The 11108-nt window shown below is 43.6% G+C and overlaps 1 protein-coding gene across 1 annotated transcript in view; it reads right to left on the bottom strand.

The window, feature by feature from the left end:
- Positions 1-10981, bottom strand: part of TDRD5 (tudor domain containing 5) — a gene marked incomplete at its 3' end in the record, with an annotated part of 13258 nt that extends 2277 nt beyond the window's left edge. The window contains 9 exon segments of the mRNA XM_009699373.1: positions 24-92; positions 1353-1553; positions 2536-2602; positions 4167-4373; positions 5296-5516; positions 8409-8536; positions 9317-9558; positions 9560-9722; positions 10750-10981. Coding sequence (XP_009697675.1) covers positions 24-92; positions 1353-1553; positions 2536-2602; positions 4167-4373; positions 5296-5516; positions 8409-8536; positions 9317-9558; positions 9560-9722; positions 10750-10981 — 1530 coding nt within the window.
- Between the last annotated feature and the right edge of the window lie 127 nt (positions 10982-11108).

Raw genomic sequence — 11108 nt, 5'->3', positions numbered from 1 at the left:
TGTAAGCCAAGGTCTGGCTCCACCAGTTCAGCGTTCTCCTGCTTTCCACTGGGCTGAAGATACAAGGCCGAAGGATTCAGTTCCTTGAATCCCTAGGAACAAACAAAAATAAAAAAAACCCAGTACAGTCAAGAAAACCATGTTGTAACTAGCAGAAAGAATAAAAAGGACTCAGCACATTTCTGATAGGTTTTATGAAGAAGCGCACCACTCACAAGTTAGCTCCAAATTCTTGCAGAAATTGTCTTACTACGAAAATCAACTCCCCTCCCTCCAGCAACAAAATTATTCAGCAATGGCCCACTCCCCCCAAAACTGGGTGTACACATGCAAAAATACAATCATAGGATCTAATGCTGCCAAAACACGCACTCTGCATCTATTGATTAAACAACGAATACGGGCACTCCGGGCTGTAAAGCCTGACTTTCTGCTGAGATATAAAATCACGACGCTACCTTTCTAAGGGTATTCATAACCACACAGTTCTTACCAAAAGTTGAGTCAAGACATTCAGTTAATGACATAGATGGGCCTATGTCATAAATGCTCTCTGCACTGGCTTACAACTTGAATGTCTGTCCAAGGCACAATGTGCAATCTGCCACAGGTATGCTGTCCAACATGACACATTTCACTGGCAAAGTAAGAGACTTTTTAAGCCAAGACCACTTCTATAATTTAGTTTGTTAATGGCATAAGCAATCTTCAATGCCTAGAGCAGAGAAGGCCAAAATAATTTATTTAACTACCCTGTTCCTCACACAACTGCCCCTGCCACTACATAGCACTACATTAAGCCAGACAATAAAACCTAATCAACTTGTTCTAATTAATTTTTTGCATGAATCAAGGGCCTGAACTTATGACTAACAAAACTTGCTGGAATTAACAGTGAGTAGTGAAGTAATCAACATATTTCTTAACAACCTCGCAATTCCATCTCTGGCCCTAAGCTCAGAACATCTATAGCTATTTTACTTTTCCTCGTTATTTATACAAGATGTGTGTCAGTTCCAGATGAATCTGCAATACTAACAAGCTAATCAACTTAAAAATAAATAAATCGAGGCCTTCTAATCCACTGTTAAAAGGCATGATGAAAATAATTTGTTCTACTAAACCAGGACATCTCTGGTGTATCATCAGATTCCACCTTAACCAAAAGCGAGCTCTCACCATAGAGTTATACACAGTGGGATGCAGTCACAAAACGGTAAGTTACAGGAAAGCAGGGAATACCAGTTTTGCTCTTCAAACTACTTGCTTCAAGCTAAAGATCTTCCCATTACAGGCACCCAACAGATCCTTTCCCTGTCCTTCCTTTCAGCAGCCCACGCCTCCCTCCTGACCTGGGAAGGAATGTTCTCCCCGCAGATGTCAGCGCATCCCCCATTGCTCAAGACACAGTGGAAGTAGACGTCTTCCTCAGTGGATGTGTCACACAGGAAGAGATGCAAAACGCCATTCACATATTCATCTATGATGCCCACAAGCAACTTGGAGCCACACAGCTTCTTGAATAGGAGAGTTGCTGCCTTGGACCACGTACCCTGAAGAAGAAAGAAGAATGTAAAGTTACTATAAACAGACCAACACCCACTGGGTCTTTCCCTCTCAACATCCACAAGACTTTCCCTTGTGGGCACTTGTCAAAACGGCAATTAAGCCAGGTCAGGCTAGGACCAAATACAGCAAAGTCAGGCAGACAAGCTTCCCGGGACTGATCTAAATCAAACTACCCCAAAGCCTGCAATGCTAGTTACACTGGGAATGCTCTTTCATCCTAAATACCTATTTCCAACCATGGTTCGATGGCATTCACCAGTGATTTTATCACAGTTGCCTAAAATAGGGTTTTTTTCCCTTTTTTAAATTCTTGGAATCATGTGATTGTAAATGTTAAAAGTATCAAAAGTTTTTAAGATGCTGCTAAGCCTCACTGCAATGAAAATTGTGATTCTTAAACCCTCAAAAAGCAGAGGAAATAACTTTTTAAAAATAACGTCTTTAAAACACAAAGGAAGCAACTCTGCTTACATCCTTTCCTTCAGAGAGTGTATTTCTTAGGCTTCTTGACCAAAAGGTTTCCCAGCACAGAGGAACCTTCTTATGACCTCTATAATTCTTTGGCTATGCTGATTGCATCAAACCAATTCACTTAAAGCTCTGTCATAGAAGAAATTTTTAAAACAGAGGGCTGGAGCTACCAAGGCTTTAGAAGGACCCTGGAGAATGACTGGCAGGGGGAGAAACAAGTCTGCTCATTTGCTTAACAGCAGCTATCTGTTTCTGCAACAATATAAGCAAGAATACTCTAAGCACAAGGAAAAAAAACAGCAGAAGGGTGATCACTTGCAGAGACAAGAGACTTAGCAGTCATACTCTGCTGAACATAACAGCAACAACTCTGCTGTAAACACCAGTGGGACCTGAATTAATTCAAATGTTTGTTCTTATCAGGAGAAAAAGGCAACCTCTACTTGATAGCTCTCGTACATATATTAATAAACAAAACTGCATGTGAACACATACCTCCACAGGTTTTGCCCATGCCAAGGAACATGGGATGGCCTGAGCAGGGAGCTTCAAGTAGCACCACCTACAAATACAAAACAAAGCCATCACCATTACAGTAAAAACAGAGCAAAACCAGGCAGAAGAGCAGAACCTCCTCCTCTTCTGGGTTTTACAATCAGCTTCGGAATAGAGGGGCACATACTGGATTTTGCACTTATGACTAAAACCCAAGAGCAGCTTTGGAAGACACTCCATAGCCAGAGAATGGGCAGAAACAGCAATAACAACTGGTCCCTTAGGCCTTCCCTTGCCCAAGCACCTTCCCAACAAAATCCCTTACAATTACAAAGTTATGGACAGAGCCCAATGACTTTTGAATCAAAGAATGCCAATGGCCAGGCACAAACAGAGGCAAATGAGGGGGAAGAAACAAATATGGAAAAGGTACCGAACTGCAAAGGGGAACGAGCATCTCTGACACTGCAAATGTTTCCCACATGGACTGATGCTCGTTCAGGAGGACGTTTACATCCATTCACAGAACCCAGGAGGGAGGATTAGGGAGTTTGCCCCAAAGTGACAGAAAGCAGCAAGAGGAAAGACTGAGAAATGAAGGCAGAAACGGGAAAGGATTTAGCCCAAAGTCACTGTGAGGGAGTGACAGGCAGGGTTGATGAGCAAAGGGCCCGGAGTGACCAGCAAACCAGGTCTTAACGTCACCTCAAGTGTTAGCATGTAAGCAAGGAAATGCCTGCAAGGCACCATTATGGAATAAAAACCCTGATCCTTACTAGGAAATCTGTGTGCTGGGATGTCTTTCTCCAGAAAGACAGGCCGGTCAGCCTCACCTTGACCCCTGGGAAGGCAATGGAACAACTAACCCTGGGAACCATTTCCAGGCATGTGAAGGCGACCAGAAGTAGTCAGCATGGATTCACCAAGTTACGCTTGACCAACTTGACAACCTCCTACAATGAAATGACTGGCCTGGTAGGTGAAAGGAGAGCAGTGTGTATCGTTTAGCTTGACTTTGGTCAGGCTTTTGACACTGTGTCCTGTAAGATCCTCCTAGAGAAACTAATGCAGTATGGGCTGGATGAGCAGACAGTCAGGTAGACTGAGAACTGGCTGAAGGGCCAGACCCAGAAGTACAAAGCCTAGTTGGAGGCCAGGAACTAGTGGTGTATCCCAGGGGTCAACACTCGGTTCAATACTGTTCAACATTTTCATTAATGATCCGGGTGACGGGGGAAAGAACCTAACCTCAGAAAGACTGCAAGGAGTGGCTGATACACCAGAGGGTCATGCTGCCATTCAGAGGGACCTCGACAGGACAGAGAAACGGGCAGACAGCAACCTCACGAAGTTCAACAAATCCTGCACTTGGGGAGGAACAACACCATGCACCAGCACGTGTTGAGGGCTCATCAGCTGGAAAGCAGCATTTTTACTATGAAGGTGACCAAGCACTGGAACAGGTTGCCCAGAGAGGTCATGGAGTCTCCATCCTTGGAGACATTCAAAAGGGATCTGGACGTGGTCCTGGACAGCCTGCTCAAGCAGGGAGGCTGGACAGGATGACCTTCAGAGGTTTCTTCCAACCTCAACCATTCTGTGATTCTGTCACCCATGTGTAATTTACTTACTTGAGGAATCTCAGCCAAGACTTTTGGACAATTTCGAGGTTTCCGTAATCTGGGTAAAACACCTCTACTTCTTGGTCATTGATCACACGGTGGATGATAACGCGGTACCACCATTTCAAGACCGCTACACAGCAAAGCTGTCCAGGCTGTACTGAAGACTCAGGCATGATATAACGATCAGAAACAAGTTTATTTGAGTAACAGTGTCTGCAAAAGATCATAACAAAAAACTGTGCTTGGTAGGATGCAGGAGATGAACAAAGAAAAATATACAGGTTTTCAGAAGAATCCTCACTTCTCAAAGTCCCCATGCTATGAATTTCCAGGAGCCGTTTTAACAGACGCTTTACATCTCTGTTCCGCTACACTTAAACTGAAATGACAACAAAAAACGCAAACCCAAACTTTTAACATTTGAATGATATTCTTCTTGAGGTCCAACAAAAAGTTAATTAATAGGGATTAATCAGAGGCTAAATACAGTCATTCTAGTCATTAATTTTTAACATTACCTTGACACGTCAGTGCTTATGAACCAGATTCTGGAGTACTGGCACACATACACAGTACTTGCCTGCAGAGTCTGTAATCACACTTTACGTGTGCCCCACGGACATCAAGCATTTACTTTGGCACACAATTAATGGCAATTGCAGCACCGATGTGGTGGAACAGAATCCCAAATGCATAACGTAACTGACACAAAGCCACTGATGGGGTTTTGCTTTCAAATATAGGTATGACAAAGGCCTATTACCTGTTACTTTTCGGCAAGTGTTGGAGATGGAAGTAAAAGCCTTAACCAAGCATGTTAGCAACAGCAGAACAGACAATAGAGGTGCTAAGGAACCCTGAAGTTCCCTTCTGTAAGCTTTCCAGGATTTTAAAGTTGAGGACTGTCTAGGACACAGCCAAACAACCATGAATTACTATTAACCATACTTTCTGCTTGCCAGTTAACAGGAATGGGTAAGCATTATGAGTACCTGTTTCATTACAGCACTAGCATCTCTATATCAGGCAATCAAGCCAGGAGTGACCGCAACCAACAGCTGGGTGCTGTTCCCTCAGCGCAAACACACACACACACAACGGGCAGTAGCACTGAATCAGCATAGCATGTTCGCACCTCATCTCAAGCATCATATCCTGCAGTTTATCAGATGTTTCCCTGCTACAGATGTGGATGTAGAACTGGCTAGGAGAGACGACAAATTCCACAAAGACTCCCACCAAGCACCTTCTCTCCAGTGGTGGTAAACTGCAAAGGCTTCTGTCCTGAACAGCATCTGGGGGAATTTCTGGAGTCGTTATCAACTTGTCTAGTAGGGACTGCTCCAAATCTTCAGGCTACAAAATGATAAGAGAAATATGGCACTCAGATGTCTCATCATGCACTGAACACACACATATAACTGTCCTTCCCCTTAAGGTAAAAAAAAAAAAGAGTTATGCTTTCCTGGGGACCTGTGAATTACTGAACACCAGAGAATCCTAACAAATTGTGCAAACTTGGATTAAAACTTTCCCCAGGATAGAAGTGTTCATTTTCACGCTCTCTTCCTTCCTTCCTTCTTTCTTCCTTCCAGTGTAAAGAGAGGTGCAACAAAAATACCTTGCTCATATTCCTGCAAGGAATAAAGGAGAGGAATGGAAGTCATGTCACATATTTAGACAAAAGTATTGAATGGCTCTCGCTAAAAAAGCAAAACAAAACAAAACCCAATCCCCCAAAAAAACCCAAATCAAACACAACCCACCTGTTAGTTGGATTTTACCCAAAAGATGCTACTTCTGTGTTCCAGGACCATGAAAGAGTACATGACTGAACCAGCAAAACTCTTATCTATCTGAAAATGATTCAAAAGTGACAGAAGGCACAAATGCATCTCACTTTCACACCAGAGCTATTTCCCAAGGATAGAAACAAACAAAACCTACAAATACTGTTCTGTTCTCACTCCAGACAAATTTGTGCATGAGTGAGCTGTTAGCACAGCTTATGGTTTTGCTTTTTCTTGAACTGCTGAAAGCATTACTCCACTCAAACTAGTGCGGAAGGGAACCCTAATCAGACATCAGCTGCTTTCACTGCCTCAAGAGCTTTCTTTTGTGCCAACAAACAGCAGTCCTCCAGTGATCAGAAGTCAAAATTATTTAAATTTTACCCATTGTGAATATGCTACAAGTTACCACTTCCGTATACATCAGGCAATGTATGGGAAATTTGTCTTCCAGCACACACTCCATTGCTTATATGGCTAAATTTAACTGCAAACAATGAGGGTTTGCCATACTGGCTTTTTTAACTATTTTTTTTAAAAGCAGCAGATAAAAATGTCTCCTTCTGCAAACTGAGCAAGAGCTAACGCCCTTGAAATATATTTTTTTTTTAGTTAAATATTTTGACTAAAACACTGAGTTAAACAGTGAGTTAACATTTTTGACTTACAGAGTAACTGAGGGAATTCTTGCCTGAGCAGCAACATCACCTCTAAAAAACCCTTACGTTTCATGGATTTCCTACAAGATGTGTCTGTGAACAGTGGCATTTCTAAGGGTCAGTTTTGCTCCAAGAACACTCTTCATATCAGACTGTTAAGGGCACACGTGATCTTTATGAAGTAGCTCACACACTGGTAATGATAACAGACATTTCTTTGAAAGACGTAGAAAACGTGTACTTAAAAAAGATGTTCACAAAAAAGCAACAAAGTTACAAAAAGATAAGCCAACAGAACACACTGTAAAACTAAGCTTACAAGAGCTATAGCTTGCAAGACTGGTTAACTCCTTGCCCTAAGCTGGACTGGCAGCTGCCAAGAGTGGTGTGGATAACACCTTTCCTTCTGCTCAGGGCTGTGAGAAAAAGCTGCTGAGAGCAGCACTCTGTATACCTTACCCTTCTCAGCGCCGAGCAGCTCGACTCAGCCCTTGTCCCTCATAACACTTCCACTCTTAAGCCTCTTGTGACCAGATACTTGGATATCTTGCAGCAGAGCGGGGATCAGGTCACATCTTTCCCCTCTACCTTGCAGCATCCCAACGAACAAATGTTCATTGCATACCTGAACTAACACACTCCAACCTGCTTTCCTCCTCTTTAGGGCATTTTTAATACAAAACAGCAAACCTGGTGTTTCATGACAAATACTAGTTGTATAAACATCTTCCAAGACTTACCCTGCTAGTATCTTTAAACAGCTTCCCTTCGCGATACACAAGAACAAAAATCTGGGGCTACCTGGACCATATCTCCCCCCTTTTTTACCGTTCCCACAAGCAGTCTTTCTTTGATCTAGGGGAATTCCCTGTGAACTTCATCACACCAAACTAAAATTTCTTTAAAGAATCAGAACAGCCTGCCCAAAATCTCTGAAGGGTATGTTTTATGAAGCACCACACAAAGTCCAACTCATAGTCCCAGGCTTCCAAGATCATTAGCACACAAAACACCAAAGTCACAAGGAATTCCCAGGACCTTTTCCCTACCTATGCACTCCAACCATACAGTCGCAATGGTCACAAGATGAGCTTGGCAGAGGAAATAACTCTCAGTAGGAGGATTTTCCTGAGAGAAAGAAGGCCTACAGATGCCCAAAAGAAAAAAAAAAAAACAACAGAGGAGGGACAAACAAATTCTCCCCATCAGGTTTGGCAGTTCAGAGCCTCTGTACTGTTCTTCTCCATTTCTTTTAAAAAATACACTGCTAAACAAAACAAACAAACAAACCCCTTACAAACGTAAAAAAAAACCCAAAACAAACAAACAAGAAACGACATTTTCAAAGTCCAACCAAATAGCAGAGACCGCAGGAATCAAGGTCTCCAAGAACCATTCTCCAGATCTGTCACATAGCTGCTTGACACTTAAGCCCTGCCTACCGCAGCAGGGGAAATTCCACACAGCTAGCCTCAAAACAAAGTTATTAAAGTTCAATTACAAGTCAGCACACCAAAAGGTATCACCGCTATCATCAGGGAGCAAGATCATGCTTAACTGACCTCAGATGATCTGCAACATAGATCTCAAGAGCAGAAAGAGACCAGCTATATATAAAGCTATATATCAGGCCAGGATCAGTCTGGTCACCTCTAGACTCATCTAAAACAGGTACAAAAATTTTTGAAAGCAGCAGCGCATCAACAATGCAAACTCGACAGAAACAAAAGCAGTAAAAAGAGTATCACCCCCTGGATCAAGACATGAAAAAGTTACAGATCGCTTGTCCAAGCACTTACTTGTTTGAGGCCATCACCCAGATTTATTGCTTGTGTTTCCACTGGCTTTGACTTCTCTTGTGCTGTCAGGTGGAAGCTCTCCGTCTCACGGCTGGGTTCCAAAGGATGCATCTCAACTGCAGGTGCTGCTGCAAAGACGGTAGTTCAGCCGTTATTCTTTGTTGGACTGATGCAGTGTTACATAGTAAGCAGAAAGAGAAGGTATCTGAAAGTTTGAAAGCACTGGTGCCATTTTCCTTAGCTCTTGTAGCATTCACAGCCACCACAGTCACAAGGATTCACTTGAGGGGCACCCTTCACTGCATTAATAAAACAAAACACAACACACTTGCTCTTGTAAGCATGCTAAGGGTTAAACCAACTGCTTGAATGCTGCTAAAATGACTCTTCCCTAGAAAAGTCAGGAATTTGGCAGGAACTGCATGTGATTTTCTGCCTTCTCCCATAGCTGTTATGGGAACGCTGATGACACCTGCAGTCTCTTCTTTTTTTTTTTTTTTTGTGGAATATTGTAGCTGTGCCTTTCAGGCTACTGCTAAATCCGCAGTCTCAAAAAGCGCATCGGAAAGGCTTTATCAGCCTGCAGAGCAGACGTTCAGGAGATTCTTCTAGTTTTGTGATCCATTGCCTGGAATGACTAGAAATTCCAGGCTAAACATCCCTTCTTCCACCCCACACCAAAAAACAGTGGCAACCTGTAGAAAACTTCCAGTTAAGCTTTCTGCTACTGAGACAACTACCTTGTGACAGCTGCTTCTGCAGCACCCCACAGCCCTTCTTTGCTAAAACCTAGGGGAACCGAGACTACTACAGCAGCTGGAAATGCAGCAACATCCACTTGAAACAGTTGCTTGGCCACAGTGCTTGCAAGAGCTACGTGCTTCCAGGTAAATAACACACCGCCTCACCTTGCAGCACCTCTTCCTTCTCTATCTCACTTGCCAGGTAATTCTTCAGGGTTAGCAAGGAACCTGCTTTTGTCTGCTCAACGACAATGATATCAGACACGCTTCTGAGGACTTCAGACATGGAGAAAAATCCATATTGCCTGTACTGGAACACCCGGCCAAAGCGTCTGAAGAAGGCTTTATCGAAGTCCAAGAGCAGAAGTGGAGAGGAACTCAGCAGATCCTGCAGCTCAGCCTTCATCTGTCAGTGTCAGGACGGGAGCCCTGCCCCTCCGAGGGAAAGTCTGTGGATTCTTAGAGGGAGAAGCAGCACCTGCCTTCACAGCAGCACTCTTCCGTGCCCTAGAACTTCTCCTCTGTCTGGCAACCAGTGCGGCAATTGCTTTGGTGGTCTCATCTGCAACGGCTACAACAGAAAGAAATAAACTATTAGACTACCAAAGCAGTGAACCGTTAAATGCTCTCCACAGGCTCCTGTTCTTTCCTTTCTTTCTTCTTCTCCCCACCCTTTTCAGAAGCAGGTGTCTCCTTCAAAAGCAATCACACTAAATTGTGGCTGATTTCCAGCAGGGCAACTACTTTTCCTCTCCCTCTGCAAACTGGACTGAACCACTTTTAACAGCCGACAGCCAATCTGCACCCTATAAATCCAGACCCAGGTAGGAAGGCAGGTCCAATTCTTGGATCCAGGACCACAACAGGAAACCCAGGTGCTGTGAGTTTTGTTGGGAAAACAGTAAATGGCTCATTGCTCTCCTCAGCCAGAATCACAGTAAACCCTCACTACAGAGCACCCACCTGCTCAGGCAAGGTCTCCCTGGAGAGCAGCCCAGGTCTTTTTCATGCTTTTAAACAACTTTTTCTTGTCTTACTGTAGCACTCTGAAAAATATTATCATTTCACCCCTCCCAATCAACTCTTTGCACCTACCTGTTGAGGTGCACCTAGCTGTTTCCACAGCTCCTCCCCAAAGAAAAGGAAAATGAAAAATGTTCTTTGACACAGACTAAACTTCCCATGGGGTCAGGTAGGGAAGCGTTTACAGCTTCTCCCAAGAGGCCCCATCCCTGGTTTTGGCTCCTGCTGTAGTCTGCATTTACAGGAAAAGCAATGCTTACCACTTCTAGTGTACTCATAAGAAATGTTACTGCAGTTTCTAATTTAAGTGCAGAATGCAAAATGTACAAAAATAGCTAGAAGCCTCGGTTATTTTTCAGGAGGAAAGAGCGGGAAATCATTAAAAGGCAGATCAAAATACAGGAAGAAACATCAAAGACAATAAATTAAACAGAGTTATATGAGAAACAGAATAACGGAGATGTGTGACCTACAGCTCTGGGAATTCATCCTGCACATCCCTGTTCCAGAGCATCACTTCGTACCAGTATGTGGTTCCAAACAAATCCTCTACCCATAAAGAAACAAAACTTCACCTTTGAGGATAAAAGTGCCTTTCTCGTAAGGACAGACTGTGACAACTTCAGGCATATCTGCCACCAGCTCCAAGGTGGATCGGAAGCCCAGGTCACGCAGAGGGAGAGGTTGGCCGATCATGGCCATGTACTCCTGCTCCAGCTCTGCTGGGGTTAAGCCCTCTTTGGCAGCCATTAGCAACGACCTGACCTCTTTCTTCAGCACCTCCATAAGCTGTGCCTTCTTTGGCATGTCGGCACTAAAGGGTAAAGGAAAGCAAGCAGAAAACAACTCATGCCACAGCTGCTCAAACACAGGCAGAAGACTGTTTACCACTTAGCAGCTGAAGGTGGGGGAAAGCGGGCAGCAAGCCAGGTTA

This window comes from Cariama cristata, unplaced genomic scaffold, assembly GCF_000690535.1.
Source record: "Cariama cristata isolate BGI_N322 unplaced genomic scaffold, ASM69053v1 scaffold254, whole genome shotgun sequence".
Taxonomy (NCBI): domain Eukaryota; kingdom Metazoa; phylum Chordata; class Aves; order Cariamiformes; family Cariamidae; genus Cariama; species Cariama cristata.
The sequence above is the reverse complement of the archived record's forward strand: the minus strand, read 5'-3'. Positions and strand labels throughout refer to the sequence as shown.